General features: G+C 41.9%; 1 protein-coding gene across 3 annotated transcripts; it reads right to left on the reverse strand.

Annotated features, from left to right (window-relative positions):
* Positions 1-5: 5 nt before the first annotated feature.
* LOC109625720 (importin-13-like) lies at positions 6-26,688 on the reverse strand. 3 transcript variants are annotated; one of them, XM_020081117.2, is made up of 23 exons: positions 26,539-26,688; positions 26,020-26,106; positions 19,556-19,681; positions 18,762-19,118; positions 18,062-18,315; positions 14,951-15,091; positions 14,358-14,499; positions 13,355-13,521; positions 13,011-13,131; positions 12,695-12,842; positions 11,681-11,862; positions 11,042-11,068; positions 10,722-10,856; positions 9,168-9,320; positions 8,723-8,803; positions 8,477-8,614; positions 7,011-7,107; positions 5,039-5,091; positions 3,415-3,481; positions 3,192-3,250; positions 2,978-3,067; positions 2,635-2,816; positions 6-2,187 (listed from the first exon to the last, which is right to left on the reverse strand). In XM_020081117.2, exons 1-23 carry the CDS (start codon positions 26,671-26,673, stop codon positions 2,091-2,093), a joined length of 3,039 nt encoding a protein of 1,012 aa, XP_019936676.2. In that variant the 5' UTR covers positions 26,674-26,688; the 3' UTR covers positions 6-2,090. The 3 variants fall into 3 exon arrangements, 2 of the variants coding, with proteins under 2 accessions (XP_019936676.2, XP_019936673.1); XM_020081114.2 differs by having other exon boundaries at positions 26,454-26,614; XR_011240646.1 differs by lacking the exon at positions 5,039-5,091.
* Positions 26,689-27,998: the final 1,310 nt, after the last annotated feature.

Raw genomic sequence — 27,998 nt, forward strand, 5'->3', positions numbered from 1 at the left:
GGATGTGCAGTCTTAGATATATTTAATAAATTAAAGCCAAGGTACAAAAAAAAACAATGTACATTTCACACCTCCCTCCCCTCCTCCACGTACCACTCTTCCTTTAAACCGTGACAAACATTTCTTTTATTTCTCACGGTACAGACAGAGGATCAGAGCTGAACGTCCCGTCACTCACAGTTCAGATCAGACTCGGAGGCAGACCAGCTCACTCTCCAGAACTGACTCTTGCCTCCAGTCTCAATTTACGTCACATCTTTGTGCAGTGTCTTACACGTTTGTCCCCTGAACCCTCGATCCCCCCACCCCACCCCACAAAACACATACATGCTACATGTCTGCAGGCACCTCGGATAAGACAGAAGGATTAGACTGAGATAAAGTTTTATCAGAGACCACAAAGTACATTTTGATGCTGTGTGTTTTTAGATGTCGACTGATCCTGCTGATTCACTAGGCTCTATGTTTTTTTTTTACAGCTGTCACATCACTTCATCAATAATGTCTCTAGCAAATCGGCTAAGCACACGGTCAGTACTAAATCCTTTTGGAAAATGCTGAATAACTTTCTCAGAGATCTTGTTATTGAACTCTAATCCTTCTTGGTCCTCTCCAAGGCAGTGAGTCAGATGAATAAATGAAAGGATTTTTGGGTAGCTTGTTCACAAGCAATTTGTTAAGAGCAGAAGTTGGTGTCAATAACAGACAGATGGTTGACCCTGGTCACTGATTATCCGCATGGTAAGGAAGTTAAATGGATGGGTGTGATTGCCGACGAGGTGAAATACTGGATGTACCTGGTCAGCCTTCAAGAAGAGTCTGAATGAGTGTGGTGTGAAGAAGTGACGGAATTAGGAAATGAATGGGCTCTTTGTTTAAAAGATAGGAGGAAGTCATGGATGTGTACTGTAGGTCCAATTTAAGTGCACTGAGCAAGTGGAAAAAAGTTACATCTGTGCACACACAGCCTCTCATACAGGTTTGAACACACGCATACACTCAAATACAAAGAAGTGTTCAGCAATTACTGTTAATATTCACAACTTGGTTAATATTTTTGCACGATTACAGTGACTAAACCGTCCAACGTCAGGATTAATAATCCCTTCATATCTCCTCCCAGTTTCCTGTGCCTTTATCTAGCTGCCAGCTACTTTCATGCCTTCTAGCCTCCAGCCTTCACTCTACGCAAGTCCTGCTTTCCCTAAAGGAACCACTGCATAAATATCACACTCTACGATCCGAGGAAACTGCAGTATGACTGGGCGGGACTGCATGAAGAACAGCCCTACACACAGAGGGCTGGGCAAGAGAGCAGACTGTTTTTAGTCCAAGTTTTATGTTCTTCAGCTTTCTGTCTCCACTCAGCCGCCCCTAAAAGCAATATATAACCAAAAAAGGACAGATTCATAAAACATCTTTATGATAATTTGGCAATAAATTCTTCTGGGGGCATGAGTGGGAGTAAATATTTCTGTATTCATGTAATTTTTCCTGCAAAATCCACTCCTGACTGATTCTTCTCACCTCCCATTAGCAGCAGCAGCAGCAGGACCGACGACCGCCATCTTTCTATATGTGTACATATACATTTATATACTTAATTTGATTTACTTTGAAAAATAATGTCAAGTAGCTACGTACGATACCACTACCATTTGATATGGATGCTAATCACCAGGAAACAACCTAGGAACCACAGGAAGATCTATAAAGGCAGAACAAGACAGAGAGAGGAGGAGGCGTGAGGCAGCATGCTGGGAGTGCTGCTCGAAGCTCTGCCAAAGAAAAGGCCTTTAAATGAGGAGAGAGGGGAAACGATCAATCTGTGACCAGAAACAGAAAACCAGAGCAGAGAGGACAGCCTCCCTAAAGCCACCAGGGATTTCATGTTTTGTCTATTAATCCGACGGCAGGTGTATGCAGGGAAGGTTCCGTGTCTTGTCCTGCGGCGGGGTAAGGGTAATCTTTACAATCACTTCATGGTATCTTCACTGACAGGGTTTGGTGTGAACTGTGTAGTTGTGGCATCCAGCTGGTTTGCACTGAGGGCAGAGGTCACGGTTAGGTGAGAGTCCAAGGGTAGAGTTTCAGTATTCAGCGGCGTACTCTGTACCATGGAGCCCTCTGCACAGTAGTGTGAACTCTTTCACCGTCTCCTTCATCCGCCTCTTGTTCACTCGTTCTCTGCATGACGGATGCCGGAAAAAAAAATACATACAATTATAAATGTGAAATAACAATTTGGTTTAGTCAACTGGACAGACTCATTGGCCCTGATCAGGCCTGGTGATACCATTCATCCTGAGCAAACTGATCACAGCTCTAAGTTTGTGTTCACACCTAGCATTAAAATGTGTCTTGAATGTGTCTCCTTTGAATACCTGTGACTGGATCTCTTCCCGCTCTCACACAGTAAAAAGTTACACAGTAAAAATCATGTCACCACATGTGTCCCATGACCAACTCCGTGTGATAAGATCTCAAGACACGTTGAGGACACGTTAAAGTGCGTTCACACATTAATTTAGAGCTGACCATTTGTGACTGGATCACGCAGAATGGATGATAGCACCAGGTCGGAACTGGGTCATTCATCAAAAAAGCTGTTGCATCAAATGTCCGGTATCGTACCTGAGTAACTGCTGTGAGAAGTGGTCTTTCTGATCTGCTGTGACCCGTGACGAAGGGAACCCTGGCGGCTGCAGAGACTCCTTCAACCACACAGCGAGCAGAGAGAAGCAGTGCTTGTTCAGAGAGAAAAGCACTTCTGCAAACTGGTCCATCAGACTCCGAGACGCCCCACCCCCGATGCCCTGGAGAGAGAGCAGAGGAGTTTTTTTAACATGAGGGACTTAATTACAAAGAGTGAGGGAGAAAAGTTTGGAGTGAGATGACACAGCAAACTGCATTGGCGGCAGAATGATGAAATAGTTCTGTGGTGTGATGTGTCAGTGTGCAATGTGGTGCTCCTCACCTCCAACACGGCCTGTACCAACAGCTTGCCATCCTCCTGCACCAACCTGGCCAACGGAGGGACATCTGAGCAGTGGGGTAACAGTTCCGTCTAACGCAGAGACACGAAGAAAATTAGTCATATACATCTACAGTGATGGCTTGATTAACATTCATGTTTGCAAGGGGTTCACTTGTGTGTGTGTGTGTGTGTGTGTGTGTGTGTGTGCGCTCACAAAGAACAAGCACGTTGACTTGACTGTCGGAGCTTCAGGAAATTTGAGTGACAGAACTCCTAGTGGGAGAGGGAGATAGAGGCATAAATAGACGACTGAGGTTCGTTGTCAAACATTTACAATTTGTACTTTGCATTGACAGGCACATATTTCACAGGAACTGTAGCAAAACACGCAGTAAACTGTGTAGGGTGTGTTTGTGTAAAGCTAAGTGCAAACTTACCACAATGGAACACTGCTTTCACGTCAAGACTTTCAGACAAGAACAAATCGGGCTTCCGTTTGAGGGCCTAGAAGGCAGATAAAGGCATTAAACGGAGTATGTTCGTGTCTGATGCAACCCAAACGGCACTGCTTCACCACAATTCACTGCATAAGCTCCTTCAAAATACTGCTATCAACAATACCCGCTCAGCCTGGTAGCCGGATCTGACAGCAACACAGGACTGGGACCAGATCTGCCTACCAGGCTATAGTACTCTCTAAGTCTGTTTAGAAAAAGTATATCCAAACTGATACAGAGATCCTCCAATGCAGAACTCAGCAGGTATAACAAACAAATTGCAAAAAATCAAACTTTGAAATCATTAGAAACTTAAGTCAAACTAAAGGCAATGATGGTTTTGGCTTTGTTTCTAGAAATCAATCTTATTTGAAACATTACTTTTCCTTTAGTTTTTTTTGGCTGACTGGATTGAATATGCAACAGAAGTGTGTAAGTAATTAACATGTGCAGATAAATAGAAATACAACTCATCTCATAATAATGAACTCATTCAGGATGGAGGAGAGGAGAGAGGGAGAGAGGGAAAGGGAGAGAGATGAAGGTCAGATCTATCCAAAGATAGAAAACAAAGGAAGAAGAATGAAGACAAAAATATAAAACAGAAGAGCCATCAGCCAATTTGTTTGAACGGATTAATATTAGCTGAATATTAATTCATTTGGGCTTTGATTGGCTCTGGGCTGGAATGACTTCAGAGGACGAGCAGGTTCAGAGACTAACCAGTCACCTGGGACCACAACACTCAAACAGACGCCATTACATCAGCTTCCCAAGAGCGCCGCGTCAACTAAAATATTTCATCTCAGTATGCTGATGTTTTTTTCCGGAGAGCAAAATTGCTCGATGTTGACTTTACAGAAAAAAAAGAAAAGAGATTAAGTCAAAATTAAGAGCTTAAAATTGTGAATTTTCAGGCAGAACATTAATGTGCACAAATGTCTCACTTTTCCATTTTGAAGCAGCATGTAGAGCAGTGTAATACACCCATATCTTAATTAACTGAAGGATTACACAGTCCTGCGTGAGTTATGAGAATTTAATGCCATTTTAGCCATTTTTATTATTAAACCTTTCTAAAATCTGGAGGCTGTAAAAAATGCACCACTAGCTTGCAAAAAAATATTTTTGTCTTTCTTAGCTACATAGAAAAATGATTTTATTACCTATGACCACGTCTACACAGTTTTAAATATCAATATGAAATGGATGCATTGGGATTTACAATTATCTTCAAGAGATTTGTGTATAATCCATGCTGTTGTATACAAGAGAGTGAGGTGTTTTCTCCAGCTGAAATAAAAACCCTATGGGATACTATGTATTTCAATGTGGTGAGGTGACTGTTAGAATCAAAAGCGTTTGAGGAGAGACTGACGTCTCTTTTTCAAACATGCCCCTCACGTTTCATTCCACTGCCTGGCCTATGTGATGGGACTCCTTAGGGCCCAGCAACAGAAAGAGATATAGAGAGGGAGGAGAGGACAGAGAACAGGGAGAAACTAGAGAAAGAGAGAAAGAGAGAGAAACCCAAAGTGAATGAAATAAGAAACCAAAAACACACCTGAGCTTGGAGTTGCATAAATGAATCAACAATATCAGGATGATCCCTGGGTCCTAAAATATAATAAAGATGAAACTTAAGAAATCATAAGAGAATAATATACAAACAGCAACTGAATAGATTCAACAGTCATGTAGAAACAAAAGATAACTCAAAAATATTTCATTGAAATAATTCACAGGTGAATAAGGAACAAAGGGGTGGTGGGGGGAGGGCATATGAAGCTTTGGCAGAGTCTTGGAAGAACAGACCAACCAAAAACAAAAAACAGGCATAAGACAAAGACATGGGTCTGTCTGGAGAGAAAAACAAAAAACAAAGAAGTAACGAGAGAAAAAGAACAAACCTAAAGAAAGAAAAGTGGGTTTGGAGTGGGAACCCAGGAGGCACCTCTGTTACTGTTACAGTTTGGAGGAAAGGAGGCACCAAACCTGAATGAATCCCCCTCACCTCTCCCCCTCATGAGACACTGCTGGCATCACTGTAATCAGACAACCAGCACATTTCCTCTCAGGTTGAAGTGCTTCGGGGAGAGAGGTGATCAGCAAGGGTTCATTCAGAGCTGGTCAATAACATCCCCTTCAAAGATGAGCCTGAAGCCATCAGCATGAATCACGCTCAAAGATCAGGGTAAGTTCTGATATAACTACCTCCCTTATGCTGGACACAGACTACAAGACTTAAAAATGGGACAGATTATAAATGAGGCACAATTAAAAACACATTTCTGAGTCCGTGTTGAGATTCCTGACTTTCAAACATGGTTTATTCCGATGTCTTTAGTTTGGTGTTAGAGATACTCCAACAGCAAACTTGTAATGACACGGAACAAACGTCTGTAGTGAGCGCCCAGCTTTAGCTGTTCCCAGACTCCAAACAGGTTTCTTGCTCAATACCCCCACCAGACCTCATCCACACACAACTCCTCGAGAGAATACAGGGCTTATTCAGAGGGCTGCCATGAGGAGCCCGACTCTAATCCTAGCACAGCAGTGGCTGCAGCTGTATTGAGCTGGCACGCCCTGCTATGTTAGTCGTCAGCCAACTGAATAAGCAGAGGTCTCTGTGCTGTGACTGTATCCTGCACTGATACTGTCTACTGAAGGGAACCTGCTCAGAAAAGAAAGTGTTTAGAGGCAGGAGGAGAAGCAGCCATCACTGAATCACTCAAAGCAGGAAAGGAAGAGAGGGAAAATGGGACAACACAACGGGAGGGAGAGCAGCAGACAGTCCTGATACAAGTGCTACAAGCCGAGTGTAGTGAATAAAATTTTATCATCTCCTTGATGATGTCCGTAATATGTTGAGAGAAAATCAGAACATTCATCTGGCCCTAGGGTCGCGCACATGAGGATGAAATGTACTTTCATGCAGCCCAAACACTCAAGACAGTAAATTCACCCACAACTTCATAAATGTAACAAATAAATAAGAAAAATGGAATGAGCAAAGATTAGGCTGATCGATACAGAAAACATTGCAACTTGCACAAGTTAAAAACAAAGCATAAAGTAAAAATTAGAAAGTGATCTAATTAATGATCAATGATCAGTCTGCATTGATAAAAGAATCATTTGAGACTTTTGTTTTCAACACAGCAAAAAGAAAGACCTCTATGTGTTTCCAATTGCATAAAGGAGTCATGAGAGCAAACATTTCAAGGTCAAATGTAACAGAGTCCAGTGACCTCTGACCTTGTAATTTGCATCCAGGCCGAGCCATTTTTATTGTCTAGAAATACAGCAGCACATCAGCGATTGCAAATGTAAATGGGAGTTACACAGAATATGAAACACATTTGTTTTCTTATATTTTAAGACATTTGATTACAGTGTGTGTCTCTCCTTTCTACACCATTGATGTGATTCTGCACCTTGAGAAATCAAATGTGATCAGATACAAATTTCTACCAGTGATTTGAACAGAAACAGTTCACATTGGTCGCACACCCGCCCCCTGCTGGACCCCCTACCTTGCTGGAAGATGGAGAGCGTTACCGAGGTAACCAGCTCAAACAGAGCCTTGATGGGTGGGAAGTGGTCTGTCTCGCTGGCAAAGATATGAACCATCTGAAACAGCAGGACATCAAATCAGTCACTGACTGTTACCCGGGTTATAACAGGCAGCAGCAGGAAACAGAGGACATTAAACCTGTGTTCAACCACAGCTGGTTAATATTCAGACTTCTCTCATATTTCTGAATTAAGGCTAAAATGTTTTATTCAAGATATTTGACATTGCAGCCTGGTGCAGTGAGTAAACAAGCTCTATAATAGCAGTTTTCTTCCTGCTGTGCTAATGTGTCAGAATAATATAAATAGTAATAGACTGATTTATTTACAGTCCTTTATCGTAGAGTTCAGTGTTCAGTTGGTTTTAATTCATTTGTAACAAAGATCCACTGCTGCCAGTAATGATCTTTCATCCCACCAAATTACTGACGTCAGACTTTTCCTTCCTGTGGTTATCGTCAAATGCAACTCGCAATATTCATATATACAACTTAGAAATCAGGTTTTTTAAATAGAAATCTTCATATTTTAACTCAAAGAAACCATATTCTTCTAGTCAATAACCAGACTAGGCAGGTACATGTAAACACAGACACTGTTACAATCATAAATCAGTGGGTGCGTGTAACCGAGGAGTGAAAAATCCATAATTTTAATAAATCTGAAAGCAGCGATGATCTGGCCCTCGCAGCCTAGTCTGACTACCAGGAGCACACTTATCTTTGAAAACCGAAGCTTTTGATAATGTTTTGATGAGATAAAACACCTTCATATGACAGAACTTCCCCAAAATGACACACCAAATTCAAAATGGCCTCCTGTAGAGTTTAGGGTACGGTTACAAGAAGGTTTTTGGAAGTCTGGACACAATGTGATGAAATGTGCCACAAGGGGAAGTTTGTTGCAATATTGTGGTCTGTGCTATTGAGCCATTTAGACACACCCACTGAATATTGGCCTACAGATATCTTCAGGTCAGGACTCTCCTCAAACATGTGAAGTCTGGGGCAGATTCAACTGTGTGCTGTTAAATTACGGGCCCTAGTAATTAATTTTATTACAAGAGAGTCTTCGCACTTGTTGGTGCTCTGGCCTGACTTAGACTTGCAATTTAATATTATTATTCATTTGATTTTGATATAAAAATTGCAATTAGCAAGTTAGTTTAATGAATATGAACTGGGTAGAAGAAAACTATATAAATGAAAAGTAAATTGACTTGAAACTTAAAATTTAAAGACTAATTTAACATTTTTAATGTTTGAGATTCCCGTATCTGCATTAACTTTGTAGCTTCTTAGTTCATACACAGCCCATTCTTTCAAAGCTCTTACATTTCTCTGCATGTATCCAAACAGTATAAACAGATGAAATATTGATGTGTGTTGTTTCGGGTGTGTGTGTGTGTGTGTGAATGATTGTGTACCTGTCGTGTGAGGTCGAGGGCTGAGGCTTGGGGAATTGTACTGTACATCTGCCCAAGCATCTCACTTAGTTGAGAAACCATGGGAGCAAAGTCGTGGAGCAGCGTCTTCACTGACTTCTCAAAGATGGCACACACCGCCTGAGGAGCAACATGAGATCAGCTTCACTGGAGTGATCGTATCATTACATCTCAGCTTCATTCAGGAATTTCTTCAAAAGCAGAAGTTTAACAATGTTGACGACTGACCTCTACAACCTGCGAGTCATTGAGCCACTTGCTGAGGACCGTCTGTATCAGAGCAAAGACTTGCTGCAAAACCACCACCACCTGACACACACGAACAAACTCCATCAAAATTTTATAAAATGGATAGAACACAAAAAAATTAGCAAGTAATAGCATTATACATTAGCATTTAACATATGGGGTCCTATAATATCCTATGGATCTCCTAAGATCCTATATATGCCATATAGGCATATATGCCTTTAAGCAGAATTACTAATGAACACGGTTGAGTGACAGGATGCAATTTTCCTGTTGGCCACCCTCACCACTTCAACCAGCAGTGGCCGATGTATTCATATTAATATTGGCCATTATCTCTCATTCATAGATTAAGCCCATTGCTTACAGTCAGTCTATTTGCTAAATCACTCAATCCGAGTGACGATGATGTGTGGAGACTGACCGGGTTTGGTCCAGGTGGGGGTGGGGCTGTTTTGACAGGTGGCGCTGAGCCGTCCGCTGATTCGTCATCCTGCTTGCTGATGTCGAGCGTAGTGAACAAGTTGGACAGCAGCCCCAGTATGTGAATGATGGCCAACTTATTGGAGGGATTAGGCTGAAAGAAAAAATTTAATAAAAATAAAAGTGATAAATAAAACATTTTAACTGGTGAGCACACAACCTAACCCCACTGTACAACTGGCTCAGTTCACTGGTGGCTTTGAGAAACCCCTGCTTTTATATTCAAGAGGAACAACAAACCTTACATGCTACCAAACATTTGCTCCTGGACAGTGTAAGCCCTTTTGAAATGATCACAGTTATGGTTAAAACTTTTTTGTCATCATTATTCATAGAAAAAAATAAAAGTATAAAAATGAATGATATTTAATGAACAAAATATTTGGTTAATAAATAATAATTCATGTCAGTCCTAGTTAAATAATATAAACCCAACCCTGTAGGTATTTCAGTAGCATGACAGCATTATTGCATCAAATTTCGTCCACGTTTTATCACTGTCATCGACACACACGCAAATTCACACACACACGCACACAGATTTCCCCCAGGTAAAATCATTAATTAGGTTTTCACTAGCAATACTTAATCATTGCTCTGTCTCCATGGTGATGTAACAGAGCCAAGAGACTAGACAGAGGACAAAGATGAGACTGCCACGCCCTCTCAAAGCCACATCTCTCCTCTCTCGCCTAAAATCTACCTCCTCAGAACATTGATGCTTTTACTCCACAGCAGAGTGTGTTCGACATCCTCCTCAGAGTGGCTCCACCAGCTTTTTCCATTGGCCCTGCCCGACATTATGGTCATTCACCCCTGATGTAATGTAACCTGAAGGTCTCCCCCACTAGGTGCCACTATTTTTCCGGTTCCAGACACAGCTCCTGATTTCTAAGTCTGATGTAATGGCGATACATCAAAATGAGAGACAGAAAATAATAAGAGAGGGAGGAAGTCGGGAAGGCTATATTAGATAATGCGTGACTGTGTTTGTGTGTGTGGAGAGTAAGGGGTGAGACAGGGACAGAGACAGACGCACAGAGAAATGAAAAGCTTCATCTAAGCTGACATCTCTATTCACCCCACCGGAGGTCTTTACTGAGTGAAGAACAAGGGATCAGGAGAAATTATACTTCCTTCCACATCCAGTAGAGTATTAAACAGTGTAACAGTGTGCAAGTAAAACCACAACCAACTGTAACTACATGTGCATGGGCACTTTTAACTCTGACTTTGTCTCGGTGCTTGCATGAAGGAGTGAAAGTGTGTTTTTGCTACTCCCATGTGAGTCACTAGCCCATGGTGTAGGGTCAAATCCAATCTGGTCCCACAGAGAAATGTTCCACTGCGGTGACACCACACAGACTCAGAGCGTGTTCCAATTGGCCAGAGTCCCTCTGTGCTTGCTCTGCATTTGTATGAGTGTATGAGTGTATGAGTATGAGTGTGTGTGTGTGTGTGTGTGTTTTACTATAACACATTGCTGTGTACGCACCGTTTCATCCGCTAGCTTCTCCAGTTGCTGAATGTATGGGGTGATGAGAGAGTGAAGGTTTCTGAGGATGTCTTCCACAGGGAGAGCAGAGAGCAGGAAGCCCAGAGCCTGCATCAGCCACATGCACTGACTCGTCTGCAGGAGGAGACGATCGCAGGTTTATTATCAGTACAGCCACAAGTCAGATTCAAACTGAACAGACAACAGTTATCATACACACATAAACTTAGAATAGTGGTATTTCTTTCACAGTATTCTTTATTTAAATGTCACTTCTGAACTAAGTGCTTAAACAGAGAGTGAATGTGAGAAACACTGACCTTGTGGATCTGCTTTATAAGCACCTCCTTTAGATAAAAAAAGACAGAGTGATGGTTCTTTTATTTTCAAAGTACAACAACACAAATTATCAAAGAAAAGTAACTCCAAAATAACTTCACTGAGGGGATTTGAAAAGAGCAATGGCTATTTGTGGAAAACAGACGGCTTACATAAGTCTACAACACTAGAGCCATTAAAAGTAAAAATGTATTATTACGTAACAGTGGTGATGAGAGTAGACCAACTTCGAAAATTAGGAAAACAATAATTTGACAACATGTGCTGCAAATACTCACAGACAACAACGGGAGTGTTTCCAGTGAAAAACCCGGGTTGGGACTAAATTGTCATTCAATGCCTTGTTACTTTTGAAGTTATTGAAGTCACCTGCTTGTCAGTGGTGTTGGAAAATTTGATTTCAGCAGATTTATATTAAAAGGAAGTGACAAAGCATTGAACAAGCACATCGTGATTCATCACTTTTTTTTACCCTTTGGAAACACGTCTTTTATCATCCCTACTTGCATCATGCGCTGTCAGGAAGATGTCTTCTAAATTTGCTCTCTAGACCACCATGTTATCTGCTTTTATACTCGATCAAATGGGTAGAAAAAAAACTGCATATTAAAAAAAAGTACCTGAGATACAGCGACTATGTTGGTTGCGTAGGGTGGCAGGTCATATTTGCATTCCCTACAAATCTTCTTGAGTGTAGACACAGAGGAAACAGAGAGGTCAGGGTTTCCTAAAGCCTGTAGCACCAAGGGCAAAACACTACTGAGCATCACCGGGTGGTCTGCCAACCATTCAGCCAGAGCACCTAGAGAGAGAACAGATCAGATACTGAGTGAGAAACCATGCAAGTGTGTGTGCGTTACTGGAATAAAACATTGTCATTTTCTTTTTTAATTCTTAATCCTTGGGGGGTTGGAGGAAGCCAATCCCAGCTGACATCTAGCAAGGGGCAGTGTACACCCTGTGCAGGAAGGCAGTCTGTAACAGGGCTGATATAAGAATGTTCCTGAAATGTTCCTGCCAGCACCCCAGTAGAATATCTGGCAAATACCCAAGTGAGCCCAGGTGAGAATACAGCAAGAAAGTGTCATTTACAGCAAATGACGAGGTGGGTGAGTGGGTGATGACGAAACTGGAAGAATATAAAAATATCTCAGGATGATGTTTGTAATATTGTTGTCAATTGTTGTCAATAAACATTGCGGCTGAGTTAGTAGCTTCATCTCCCACCATCTCTGACGTGCTGCCAATAAAAACACTGTTTTCCGCAGTAAAATGTATATGTCAATCCCGCCTTCTGCCTGAATGCTCCAGATTTTCTCCTGTTGTTGTGTCTGACTCAATCTCCTGCTATGTGAAAGGCAAACTCTAGAAAATGTCTGAACCCAATTTTCCAGACATTTTCCGAGGTTCAAGACAGAAAACAGCTATAGAGACAAACAACCATTCACACTCACACCTACAGTTAATTTAAGCGGCATGATTTTGGACTGTGGGAGGAAGCTGGAGTCACTGCAGAAAAACCTCCACACAGAAAGGCCTCAGCCCCACTGTACCATCATGTCATCCCAATTAGCTGACTTAAAATACATAATCATTTATTTACACTGTTATGATAAAACCAGGACTTGTCTTACCTATTGTGAACATCACTGTGTCTGCTAACTGGACGTTGTTGATATTGATTCTGGGGATGAGTCCTATTAGGCCTGGGATAACGTCGGAGTAGTTCACATCTATCGTCTCTGCTATGGACTGGAAGCCGTACAGCAGAGCTTCTGTGTGCTGGAGGAGGAGAACACAGTTATAGGTATATATGAGAGAAAAGACACTTTGAATTAAAAAACAACAACAATGGAAGTTGAAAAAACAAAACACATGTTTGTGGACTGTAAATATATATTTTAACTTTCTTGAGGTGCATTTTGTTTTGTGTGTGTGTGTCTCACCCACCTGCCATGACGTGGGCTGCTCTGCATTAGTCAACAGTCTCCCTAGTTTATCATACAGGTTACTCAGCAGCTCTGCTCCGAGCATCTCATACACATACATGAGTGTGTCTGAGATATCCACCCTAAAGGAAAGACAGACATAGGGCACATTTTTGAAACATTATCTGTTCATCTATTTGAAAGACAGGTTCTGCCCTCTCAGCTGACAGTCCAATGAGGGTCTATTACAAAAACACACACTCATCTGTTGACCAATCATCCTGTCAACAAGTTATTTCGGAAACAATCAGGCCGTCAGAGAAAAACTGGAACACACAGTGTAGAAACCCAAAAACACACACACACCTGTAGATCCTGAACTGCTCTTTCTCATCTGAGGACCAAGATGCGTACTCCTGGTCGGACGGGAATTGGGCTTTGTGCAGCAGAACATCCACCAACTGGAAATACACTGGTCTGTAGACCTGCAGATACACTGCCTGCTTATCTGACTCAAACGACATGATTTCATCCTGAGGAAGGAGGAATAAGAATTAATAAGGATAAGAAGAACTAGTCCTGGGTCTGGAACATAAAATCATTGATGCACTTTACCAAACAAAAACATTTGTTGTGGCTTTCAGTGTTAAAGGCTGTTACCAGACACTTGAGTAGATTTCACTATTTACTAAAAAAACAACAACAACAACCCGATCATGTTATATCACTAACTTCGCATTACCAGTTTGCACAAACCAGGAATTGAATTATGTTGTATAACACAGAAGAAAAAAAACAAATGTACTCAGACATGCTGTCATATTTTATTATTTGAAACATTTCAAAGGCCAGACCCCAGCAAGTAGCACATTTATAAAACAAGGATATGCAGAGTTCATGATTTTATATAGTCCAGTGCTTATGCATGTTCTTGTATGCCACTATTCAAGGACTTTACAGGGCCAGGTCCCATAAATTAAAGGATCCAATACAGCAGAGTTAGAGATGTGAATCAAGGTTTATTTGTGTTACCGCACTAAGAATGATTTTAATGAGAAGGAGCAGATTTTACAGAAGGTCAAAGACAGCAATTAAAAAGAGAATGAACACTTCTTAGCTGTGCTGTGTTAAGAGTGGTAGAAAAATGTGGTCTGAGCGGCAGCCTGTAGCTTATTAAGTAATGTTTAGGTTTCGTATTTTTGCAATACACATGTCTATGTGTGTATGACAAAAAAACAAACTCATTTTGTGTTAATGTGTGTAAATCATGCTAGTTGGAAAGAGTGCAGTGATTATTTATCAAATGATCATAACACTGCTTTAATATTAAAAAGAATACATCATAATAATGGATTTGAACATATCTTACTTGTAGCGTGTACCAGAAGGTGAGTGTGAGGGAGCTGGTAGTCTCATTGACCGGGTAGTGGCCGGGGATGCCTGTACAAAACATGATCATGTTGACTAAAGCCAGGAAGCTCTGCCAGTGATCCACCTGCTCCAACAGAGTCCTGGAGAGAGAGGTGGGTGACAGTCAAACAGCTGTACAATGCAGGTTGTACACAGGTAAAGTAACAACTCTCTCTCAATGTGAGATGACACACTCAAGACACTGAGTGTGTCATCTCAGAGTAGTTTAAAAAACTGGACAAGACTCTTCATTTTCTAAAACAAAATTTATGTTTATTTATTTCAATATAATTGAATTAGAGAATCTGAACTCCCAAGATCTACTAACTTCCTTGGCCTTCGTTTTTCATTGCTGTCTGTCGGTTTCTTAGCAGGATTACTTAAAAACTACTAAACCAGTTTACATGCGATTTTGTGGAGGGGTAAGGCATGACCCAAAAGTGAAGCCAATCAATTTTGGAGCGGATCCACACAGACAGGAATTTTTTTCCACTGTCTTTAACAGTACAAGATAGGGTGTTAACCTGACCGAGCGAGTACGCACACACGCACCTGGAGTGGTTCTCTCCTAGTGTGACAGCGATCCGGCAGATTCCATGGCACGTCTCCATGTCTCCATTCTGAACAGCCTCTCTGAGCTGCTCCTGGAGGGCGAGCACTTGAGGAACCAGTTTCAGCAAAGTGTTCACATATCTACAGCCCGTGGACACAAAAAGACAGACAGAAAAAAATAGCAGAACTGAGAGGTAAGACTCTACTTAATTTAAGAAAGTGATGTGAAATCAGACACAATGCTGTACAAAGGAGAAGAACATCACATGCACAGCCAGTGAGATTAGCCTGATGGATATATGGAACTGACTCATACTGCTCCTAGCTAGGTTGATGTATTTATTGCTAGTACTCAAGTGTATATTATATATTTATTTCGAATCAAATATCAGTCCACGTCAGTCCAACCTCTGATCCAGCACACCCACCCCTAAAAACCCACACATCTACAGGGGAACCAGAAAATCTATTCAGAGCTCCAGCTCAGAGCTGCGTAGCTGTCAGTTTATGTTCTGTCTTCTTCCTGCTGTCTCAGCCGTCTATAATAACTAACACACACACAAACTCACAATGGCGCGAGTATACACCCTTCAACACAAGCTCAGATCTGGTCATATGACATTAAGGACAACATAGGACAAAATCCTCCTGTCATCCTTAATGACAGTAAAGAGAAAGGGTGACATTTGGAGATGAAGGTCGTGCGTGTGCGCCTGAATGTCACAGAGGAGATTATGTGTATGTGTGAATGCTGTGAATGTAAACCATATAATGTGTGTGTGTCAGTCCAAGGGGGTTTGCGGTATGCAGCTTGTGCTTCATCTTTTATGAGGACATCAATAAGGACGTGGGTCCAGGCCGATGAATATTCATCAATGACACAACATGGTGAAGGAAGTAGGTAGTACAAATCAGGGAGGAAAAAAACAGAACTCAATCTGAAAAATTTAGAATTTTGTTGTTTTTTTCAACCTATCATTTAAATGTTGAAATAAAAAAATAAAAAAGATCCATCTCAACTAAAAAGTCTGAGCCCCAAAGTAATGCAATCTACAAGCTAGAACCAGGGAAGGTTTGCCATTTTAATATTGCTTCACTTTCTGCCCATTGATAAATCATTTAATTGTTTCAACATGAATGTAATCCCTTTTAAAAACAGCAGCCAAACAAAAGAATTGGCTAGAAACAATGGCGCCAATATGCCTCCTCTGCTCTATGGGTTAGATGCATCTCTTACCACAGTCCTGGAAACATTCATTATTTGAATTTCCATCAGGCCCTTTTATGAGGCGAGGAGCTAAAATATATGGTCGTGCCTTATGATGTTGAGTCCAACGCTCAGCTGCCAATGCTGATTCAGCCTTTTCTGAAGAAAAGCTCCACCCTACTGTGATATGTATGTTGTTCTGGCCTCCATCTAATAAGCCTGTACCTGTGTGTGTGTCTACTGGCCTACATCTTCTGTATTTGGCTGTGCGAGTGACGCTGGGGGGAGCAGTGCAGAGACCGACTGCATTTACTGTAACTGTTAGTGAGTGACTGTGTGTGAATGAGACTGTGAATGCACTCAGAAGATCATTCATATTTAACAAGGCGCTCTGCAAATGCAGGTCATGCACTCTTAGCTCAAAAACAGGACTTGGTGTGTATGCAGTGCAATTAAAAGCCGACTGGATTTGTACGTGTTCTTCTGTTTCCGTCATTAGAGACAACGTGGCGGTTCCTCTGAGACGGTCTGCTGCAGTCTCCTCTTCTCTAACTCACTGTTGCCCTTCCTCTCCTCTTCTGCTCCTTGTCCTGCTGTGCTATACACAATCTCCCTCAATCCTGACTCCTCCCTTATTCCCTCCACCCCTCCTCCCCCACCCCTGATCCCCTCTGCAATTACTGCAACACTTCGAGACAGGGGAAATGGGTTGCCTAGCAACAGGATGCAGCTGGACCAATAGCATCCCCCCAAATGAGTTGACTGTAATGTGTTCTGACTGTGAGAGGAGAAAAAGGGGGAAAAGGAAGAACCCAAAGAAACAGTGGCAGATAGATAAAATATAAAACAAACAAAGCAGAATCTAAAGAGGGAAAAAAAGGTGGGCTGTGAATTCCAGGAGAGGAAGGAGAAACCCCCTTATAAACAACCTTCATACTGATTTATAAACAGATTTATAAACACAAGACAATATATCTTCTCAAATTTAACCCTGCGACAAACAGACGCCACATGTGTCTCAAGAGACACCACTAATGAGACAGTCAAGACTTCTGGGAGGATCTCACAAACAAGCACATGACAGAGGACTGTGATCAGTTCATGTAACACACAATAAGAGAAAGGAGGGAATAAAGTGATAATGGAAATATGTGTACAATTGTACAAATGGCTGAAATCAGAATCTCTCAGTCCATTAAACGAGAACAGCAACACTTGCTGAGGCTGTTCTACCTGTAACTCTCCTCCACTAATAGTCCTCCCGTCTGCTCGCTCTACATAATGTAAGTGGGTTTAAACTCACTGGTCAGCAGCAACTTTATACATGAAGACCCTCCCCCCATCTGTGAAGCCGTGCAGAGGTGTGGAGGATGGAGTCTTTTATTCTTGTACACTTTCACACCTTCCCCTACCCTTCTTCCTCTTTTAGCTGTTGTCTCGTCCCGTCACCCCCCGCCCTCTATCTTCTCTCTAGGGGAGGGGGTAATGGGTGCCTGCCACGTCTGAATCAGCCAGGGCATGATGACATCTCTCCCAAGCTCTGTAACCATGGCAACACCAGCCAACCGAGAAATGCCTCTCTCCTCCCCCTGGCTGTCAACTTGCCCTGTATCAATCCCTCCTTCCTTCCCTCCATCCCTCCCTGACGGCCTTCCAGTGCCCACCCTCTGTTTCCTGCTGTCTTCTAATACATCTTTTTTTTTTTTTTTTTTACTCTCCTTCTTTTGCAATGATGTCATTTTTTCGGTCATTACCATGACTAGCTTTTCATAATGTTGTTACTTCTTTCCTCTGCCTTTTCATTGGGTTTGCATGTGAGTACACACATTTGTACTGTGGAAGTACTACAATGTTTTGCGCTTTTTTATTGATGATATTCGTGCAATTTCCACATCACTACACACCTTTGGGAGTCGGGCTGTGAGATGGCATTGACTATTGCCTCTACTGCTGTGTCGAAGAGCTCTGGGTCAGGCAGGGCACTGAAGCAGTCGTGCACCAGGTCTTCGCTCTCGCTGAGGGGCACATCCAGCAGCACCCAGGATGACAGGCAGCGCAGCACACGAGCTTTCACCGCCCCAGGACTGTCTGTTCGTCTCAGCAGTTGCTGCAGTAAGGGACACACTGACCCCCACTCACGGCCCAGGGCACCCCGAACCTAGAGGATGGATGATAGCAGGGCTTAGACTGCTAGGTTATGCTTATGTTATCATCCCTATGTTTTATGAGTTGACCTGGGTATCATGTTTTCTAGCTTGTTTTTTGGGATATTCAGATTGTTATCATTAACAAACCCTTTGTTTAGATAAATTCACAAAATTTAAAATCTTTAAAAATATCACGCATTTACAAAAACTAAATAATCTGAAACTTGTCAAATTATTATTTATAAACACCAGGACATAAGTAAAGACTATGTAGACAAGAAAACACATTTCAGTATTTGCTGCAGGTTTCTGGGAGTTCCACAACATTCTCAATACTTGGTCCTCAAGAGACATTTCAGTCAATAATTAATGTAATATGAAACGAGAACATGAAAACACTGCTAAGGTGGTTCTCACCACCTGCAGAGCTGGGAGATGGTGGTGCCTGCAGACATACCTGTCCCTTTCGGTACTGTGGCAGGCGGCTGGTCTGAAACTCTTCAGGCAGGACCGTGAGCAGCTCCAGCAATGCCAGGCAGCGTGCCCGGCCATCCACCCCTCCCCCCTCTTCCTGGAATACCCGCACCATCTCTGAAACTGCGCCTGGCCACGCCTCGGGCATTGTGTTCAGTGCCAGAGAGGCAAGGGCCACACACAGGCGGGTGAGTACCATCTTGGAGCCAGAGGAGAAGCAGGCAATCTGGGAGAACAGCTGGGTCTTCAGAGACTCGTACTGATCTGTTGGTATGTCTGACCAATAGCGGGAAATCTTGGTATGGAGTGCACTAGCACCGAAATACTGGATCTCTGGCACCTGTGACAGATGATAAGATGGATACAAATGATGCAAAAGGATTTTTTTCAGTGTGTTCATGTGTTTATGTGTGTCAGGACTTGACTGTTGACATCTTACTTGCATTTACAATTAAAAATAGATGCGTGCAAAGTGTAAAATGTATTTAGGAGCACATGTGCAGATTACATGTAGACCTTTCCTAAATTCAGCAGGTGTTAGGTGGACACTAACTTGATGTCAGGTGGACTGCTGGCGGAGCTCAGAGTGAGATGCCCTGCTTAGAAAAGCTGCTGTCATCAGTTAAATTAAGAAACCTCGTCGGCTGTTTGTCATATCAGCTGTCACTAATTAAACTTAGCTGCTGTTGATTGTTGCGTCCCTGCACGCCGCTGTCAGTACCTATTAAAAGTAAGTAGTAAAAGTATGCGCCAAGCCTGTGTGTGCGTTCACTGTACCTTATCTGGGCTCAGCAGAGCCCAGCAAAACTGCCAGGCCTGAGGTGAGACCTGAGCCTGCATTAGCCATTTCTGGGCTAGATTCTTGTTTTCTATATTGGGATCATAGTACAACTGGTGGAGAGCCTAAGAGGAAAAGAGAAAGAAAAAGAACAAAAATGAGCACAGAAAGAATCCATACAATCTGTGGATGGTAGAACAACTTTGTACTTTAAAACATGCCATTTGAGAGATGTTTGCGATCACACACCACGCATTCACAACAGTCCTTTGATGGAATAAAGTGGTTACCTTGAGAACACTGAATCATTTTCTTGCTCTCAAACAGACACATAGTTGATAGTTTACTTAAAAACCTGGACAATGCAAGCAATGACCTGAAAACAGCACTCTCTGAAGTAGAGCTGTGTGTAATTTGAGTACTTGAGTGCAAGGAGAGCAAAGAGAAAGAAGATAACGGATGGGGTAAAAAAAAAAGGGAAAGAAAGGGAAATAAAAGAGGGGAAAACAGGCACATTAATTAAACAGACAACTCAAATACCGGCAGTGCCAGAGGAGAGAACTGAGCTGAACAACAGTACTTGTCTGACAAGCAATACTGGGAACATTTGGTGGGCTTCTGATCTATGTCTTTAACCCCTGAAGCCTGCTTACATCAATTCCTCCACCACCAACCACTCACTCAATCTATCCAGCCTATGATACATCATGTTACATTCCATCCGTCAGCTCTCTGTCTCGATCTCAGTCTTCTACTAAATACTAGATTTCTCCCCTTTCACTCATTACAGATGTTTCGGTGGTCTTACAGGGGAGGATAAATAATACTGTGAAGAAAGGGTCACAGAGTACGATGATGTATCTGCAGCTATAGAGAAGAGAATCTTAATAATTTCAATAAGAGCTGGAACCAGAGAGTCTCAGCTGAGGTTATCTCCCTGTTCGCCATCGTGAAACACAATAGGGTTGGTGGATGTATATAGATTTGGCATATGAGGATGTCAATACACTGACGTGTTTGTAAGGTATATATTATGATTAAGGTGGTGTGCCTGAAGTAATATATAGAAATACAAAGCAAATGATCCAAAATGTAATTTAATAAAGATCTATCTACAACCCTATTATTGAGCAATGATCAATAATCTTGGAACCAGTGGTGCAGAGGTTAACACTGTTTCTTTATAGCAAAAATCTCTTGGTTTCAGTGTGACGTTTGCATGTTCTCCTTGTGTCCGACAGGTTTTTCTCTGGCTACTCAAGCTTCCTCCCACAGTCCAAAGATGCAGATTGGGGTTAGGTTAAATGGAGACTAGATGTGAATGGTTCTTTATGTCTGCATGTTGGTCCTGCCTCTCACCCAATTTCAGCTGGGATTGGCACTAGCTCCCCCCTCAACCCTTACAGGTAGGGTTGGTAAATTGTATCTGAATAACTTTCTTTCTTATTTGTTGAAATCCTCTTCACTTTCTGATAGCATCAATACAGCCACCTTTATCAAAAAAAAAGAAAAAGGAAAAATGCTGGCGCCCTCGCTGGAGTACCTGTCTGTCATTAAACAACCAACCTGCCTGTGTGCACCCTGCCCCTGCTCGCTCTGAGCATGACCACAGTCTTCAGCCAGAGAGACATAAATCGTTAAAATAGAGATGATAGCCACAAGATAGCGAGTCACAGAGAAGTCAGCTCCAGGCAGCGTACATACGAGGTGGGATGTATTGGTTGTATTTTTCGTGCTGGCTTTACCAGGATGGCCAACCGTGGCTTTAAATGATAAGTAATCTAGACAATTGAAGGACGATGGATTAAAAAAAAGCTTTGACATAGATTTTTCCAGCGTCAATCAAAACAAAATACTTAACTATTATATCCCTTGTTTTGTGTTGCTCTGGATGAGGCAGTTTAACACTGTTAGATCCTCTTTTACTTAATACATTGTGCAATAAACCACTCTGTTTTTCTTTCAGCTCAGTACAACGCAGGCACCTGAGTAGTATTCAAAAGCAATGATTCTGGGCTCAACATTGAGATGATGAGGACAGCCCAACCCCACGCAATTATCTATATCCACATACTGTATGACTCTGAACATGGCTGGCTAGGTGTTAATGAGCAGAGAGATGGCTGGAATTTTTACATACATGTGTGAAAGGGAGCTATAGGTGCAGGTACAGTGCATCAGGTGCTGTATATACAGTGTACATGGTGCTTCGACATCAAAGATGGTAGATTTCTGTGCTCCTAATATCATCCTCTACCATGTTTAGGTTTTTCATTAATAACTGAACAGTGAAGGACTGCATGACAAACAGTTGAGATATTAAATGGGCTAATCTGTTGGGAATTGAGGGGTTTTCATGACTCATTATCACACCTTCAATCAGAAAAGCATTAACATGAGGGTGATTTTTGTTAGTCAGCTCCACTCTGCCCTTTCTGTAAACGAGGCTGTGATATCGGGGTTCCAAGCAGCAGCGGCTCATTACCACAGTCCTCTGTGTGATCACAGACCCCTCCTTATCATATCCCAAACAGTGCCGTGTCTGAGTGTGTCTGTCCTTTCCTGGTTTATTATCAAAGCACAATATACAAAACAGTCTCCTGAATTCACTGCTTTAATCTTCTCACAAAGAACCGCCGCCCCTCTCGTTGAAATCACTGCAGAAATGCTGTAGTTATCTCCACTAACTGTAATTGTATGTCATTAATTGGCTCTTAAAACAAGCAAAACAATACATGCACACCTCTAGGAACAGCAGTGTTTGTTTTCAACTCAGGCAGCTAACTGTATCTCCAGATGGTGGCAACCTGCCTGAACCACCTGGCTTCACCTGAGGATGGCGTGCTCCTGGCAGACACTGTCAAAGGTCATTAGCCTCCTCTCCCGTCCTTTTTGCAACAGGGGGAGGAAGGAAAGAGGGCTGCGAGTGTAAAAGCATGGATCAGTGAGACACATTCACCATCTGCTCTCACATATAACAACAGACTCACTAGCTGCTATATGCTTGTGTGCTCATGAGGAAAACTATAGTGTGAGTCCAATTGCATTAATGAAGAACACTATGATACCTTTATAAGTGGGAAAAATATTAATCAAATCAATGCATTAAGATCATTTCCTTAAATAATATTTTTTGTGCACAGCGTAGAGATCTAAAGGCTGAGAAGCAGATACATTTGAGAAAGAGGTAGTCTTTATATGTTTTAGTGAACATCACAGAAATCTCTCTCCCCAAATTCTTATCCTCATCCCACATCATCAAACACACACACTCCGTGTCTTTGCACACTGATCACACTCGGGAGGCAATGACACCTAACTGCCATAGGTTGACTGCATTTTCGAGCCATCTGTCCATTACAGTGTCACGCTCAAAGTCATCGTGGTGATGGGAGGGCAGTGCGGGCGCTGCGCTGCAGAAGGCAGTATCACACCACTGACCAATCAGGACACTGTGTTATAACTGTGAAAATCAAAGGCAGGAACGATGATTAATGAGGAAACAAAGAAGAATAGTTTGTGTCAGGGTGTGCGTGGGAGGTTGTTGACAGCAGACGGCCAAGACAGAAATTAAGAATACCATGTTGCCAACAGTGATAAAATCTCAGCACATGAAAAGCAAATTCACCCTCATACCAAGCACATGCAAACCTATGAGCATTGAACTTTTTTCTTTTCTGCAATATAATTCAGAAAACGGATCTCATACAACTGCTGAAGCAGTGGATATGCCATAACATCTCCAATCCTGCTAAATTAAATAAAAAGCATGTATATATCATGTAACCGGCAAGAGATGTGATCCACCTTGATCCTGTATGTATTACTGTCAATACAGAAATGGATGTAATGCTCATAATGATCCCTCTTTTCCTTCTGAAATAGCGTCTCATGTCACCACAAAACTACACAATAAACCATGCAGTATCTCTCGGTGTCAGATTTCTCTGCCCTGCTATGTTCTGTAATATGTTTGCTGGCAGCTTGAATCATCTGCACAAAACCATTTCACAAGAACATTGCACTTGTATGTCGCATACATCTGATCCTAACTTCACTTGAAGACAGATTGCATCACAGGCTCAGCCTCCCAAGGACAGCATCCTGTGTGAGTAGTGGGCTGACCAGATGATTACAGATAATTATGGCAACAAAGATCCGTCCCTGACCATGTGCCCTTAAGCAAGATGCTGACCCAGTGCAGTGCCTGCGCTGTGCTTCTTTCCGGTGGTACAGACGTTGTTTCTCTTGGAGGAGAAAATGCTAAATGACAAAACCCTGACTCGCACACTCTTCACAAGCACATTATAGAGCTCTAAAATTGCTCCAAATGCCACTCGCATGCTGACGTTAATTATAGTCAAGCGGATATTTAAGGCAGTATACAAACCCATTCATTATACACATCAAGTTATTGACAATGTGGTACTTTGTTCCGCAGACCCACGACTGAACAAAGGTCTTTCTATTGGACACATGGACACATACAAATACTGGTCCTGGAACCATCATCTCCACTACAGCCCACTGCACAATAAAAGTGACAATTTTGCACAACTGGACTTTCAGCAAAAGCAGATGCTCTCATCTTATAAGAAGCACAATTCCTTAATCTATTGACGTCCTCAGAAATAACGTGTCTGCTGCTGGAGTGAGTACATAGTTACCTTCTGCTGTGACTCTTTGACAGAGGAGAAAACAACGTCACAGATTCTTCTAAAACGGCATCGAGCTGATGATCTGCTCCTGTAAACTGACGTGATGATGCACACACTGATTCTGCAGAACCCTTTTCTCTCCCTCTTATTCCACTGAATGAACAGCATCATGCTGATTCCATACCCAAATACACATATGTCATCCAGCCAAATTATCTAGCAGAAGATTTATCTCACCCAAACAGTCTGAATATGCTTTCTAAATATAGTCTTAGAAGAACAATATCTCATCAGTTTTGAAATGCAAGTGTGGTTTGATTACAAAAGTGCTCACAGCCTTTGTGGGAAGTGATACTTCAGATGCTGTTTGTCATTTTATAACAGTTAATGAGATTACTTATGGTGCTGTAGCACTTGAAGAAGATGAATGCAGAGTGGAAAATGCACCTTAGATTTAATAAACCCTCAAATATATTAGGACATGACTTACTGGTTTCTTTGTACCGTTTTCTGGTATTTATAAAAGAGAAAGGGCAGATCAGTTTTAAAGTCAAAAGTTCAGTGTCTTAAAGTGGATTACAATGACATCACAGATAATGTGCACAAACATTTTTTTAACCCCACAACTCAAAGCATTTTCTGTTTCATATTATTGTGAATGCATATCTGACATGTGGCTCAGGTAATTTTTTTTATATCAGGCTCTATTATTGTTCCCTTGGGGTATTTTGGCAACCAATGTTTCACTTCTATTGTAGCTGAGACGTATTCCAGAAAATTACACTGATTTATTGAATGTTCAGTGCACATTCATGAGGTTGGATTTCACTGAGAAATACCCTAATACATCATAACAAATGATTTATGAAATTATTATCAGTTCTATAAAAAAATTTAAGCTTGCACACCATGCAGACACTAAGTGTTTTCTCCAAATTTAATGTGATCAAATTTTGAGGAAATGTTTTTCCCTTTAGCCCCACAAAATCATTTAAAAAGTCATTCTTTCCATCTGTAAAAATAGATTTCATCCAAAGGGAGACAGGACCTCACTTTCTGTTTGTCATTCCTCTTATTATTAAACCTGAATCCAGGTAATGAAGCCAAGACATTTCCCCTGCAGGAATGTGCTTCTCTCCCTCAAACCTGCCTCTAATCATATCTGTCGCATCACCATCCTCCTCCCTCACCCCTCCTCTTTCTTTACTGGCTCTGTGACAGACATCGACCCTGTCCCACCCATTCCTACCCTCACCCCACCCCCCCACCCAATCTATCTCATCACATCAACTCTGCTCCTCCACAGGAGCACCTTTCTCCCTCTCTCTCTCCTTCCATCCTCCCCATTGTCTCCCCACACCCATATGCTCTCGTCCGAGTCAGTGGCCACCCAGCATGGAGATTTATCACAGCAAACTGACAGCCACAACCAGCACTGTGCGTGCACGCGCGCGCACACACACACACACACACGATTCAACACAGAAAAACAAGACCCAGACAAGCATCTCACAATGACAGACATGGCAAAGCATTGGCGGGATATTTTTGCTCTAATCTGCTCGATCACTCTGATCGCCAGTGAAGAATTCAAAATGTGAGAATAAATGCAGTAAGGACACATGAGCAGAATCCATGTGTGCAAGTACAGACACTTTATGTCTCCAAATTAAATCAGTAAAAACATAATGTGGCTGCAAAGCACATGAAGCTCTTATTGCTTAGTGCTTCATTTCTCCAGACGTTTGTCAGAATTCAGACACGAGGCTTTATTTGTTCCTGCTGACAGGGACCAAGAAACTCACCTTCTCGACGTTTTCCACCGTGAAGTCCAGGGCGTCCGGTGTGGCTGCGATCCTCCCCGGTGTCTCCATATCTCCGCAGACACGGAGCTGTCAAACGATCAGAGGAGCAACACATTCAGGAGCGAACAGCGAATGTTAAACTTCCCTTTTATACACAGCGCCACCCGCACAACACATCCACACACCAGCAGCCGGGATCCACGAACCAGCGGGGCGACCTGGGGTTTCTACGTTTTAATAATCACACGAGAAGCTAACCGGCAAGCTAACATTAGCTCATTTAACTTGAGAGCTAGGCTAGCCGATGCTAACCCCCCACAATAGATAAACACTAGAGCGACGCTATGCTAACGCCAAACTAGCTAACGAGGCAATTCATGCAACTTAACGCTCCTCTGGTGCTAAATGGCACCGAGCGAGACAGGTATACTGACATTTTCAAGGTGTGACAGCATTACGAACACAATGCCGTCTCCGCGAGTGATCTGTGGGCTGTCTAAGAGACCGAGATTTCCACACCTTTCTGTCCCGAGACGGTGTGAGAAGATGCGGGCAGCTCCGCTCTGCCGCTGCTCCGTCACCCGGAGCTCTGCGACATTCAGGCACCGTGGGAAAAAACAGAACTGCCGGGGACCACCCAATAACACGGGGCATGAAACAGCTATTTCTATAGTTCGCAAACATTTACAGCCAGAAGATGTTTAAAAGCAGAAAAAACACAGACAGACTGACTGATTTACTGTTGTGTATCTTCTTCTTCTTCTTCTCTTTATCAAACAAGGACAAAGCACAAAAACATTCATTTAAAAATGAGAAAATATGATTTATGCCAGATTTAGCTATCAAGTCATTTCCATCGCAGGCCTTGTGCAGAGACACACTAAATCTATAACACACCAAATACAAAAACATTAATTTACATACTACACCATCAAAGTGTAGTTTAGTCAGCAGTAGTTTAGTCAGTAGCTGTTGACTGTTGACAGTTGGTCAACAGAGAACACATCAACACATACCAGCACATGCATTCAGTATATTGGAAGAAAAACAATCTGAATCTGAATCACCACCATGTTTTTTTACAGTAGTCCAAACTGGACAAACTAAACACATTTTGAGTTTTTATGACAACTGAAGCTACCACAGGTTCTCTTTGGAAGGGGAGGGTGAGCTGAGAGGTGTTCACTAGATCCTCCACACTGAACCTTTAAATACTAATCGTACCTCTAAACTGAAAAGGGTTGTATTTGGAAAGTATGGTAATTTAATGATTTTCTGTAATTAGGTAATTATGTATTTACTGGGTGCATAAATTGTTGATGCAGCTTTTATTTATTTGTGGATTCTTTATTTGAGAGGGGACAATGTACATGAATCCACGTTCACACACAGATGTAAAACCACCTGAGTTAGGTGGAAGGCTCATTGTTTCGTCTGTTTATGTGGCACTTGAATCCTTAAGAAAATAACACGTTCTCAACATTTTCAAGAACGTCTAATTTTACAGATAAAGACTGGATAGAGTTACAAAATTTCAGCTACAGAGCAACAGCGCCTCCACGTGGGGCAAAGAAGACATCACAGTACAGTGAAATACACTGTAGAAAGTGTACTGCATTGCACACTTGTGGAAATACCCCAAACAGGCAGTGCTAAGTTTTTTTAATTTGTTGTTCTCTTCGTAAAGTCTTTGGTGCTCATACACAACATGGTAAACAGTAAAAAAATGTCATCATCAATTCCTGAAGTTCTTTTTGAGAAAATAACACAAGGGCTTTATGATATATATATATATATATATAATACATAAAAAGTAATATAATTTATAATAATATTATATTATAGACATGTAAGAGGTTAATACAGCCAAGGGTTTGAAAACTCATAAATGCTAAAATATATAAAAGATCCCCTGTACACTGTAAAAAGTTTTTTTATATAACTTTACTTTATTATCATTATACATTTTTCCATAAATC

This window comes from Paralichthys olivaceus, chromosome 3 (genome assembly GCF_024713975.1).
Source record: "Paralichthys olivaceus isolate ysfri-2021 chromosome 3, ASM2471397v2, whole genome shotgun sequence".
Taxonomy (NCBI): Eukaryota; Metazoa; Chordata; class Actinopteri; order Pleuronectiformes; family Paralichthyidae; genus Paralichthys; species Paralichthys olivaceus.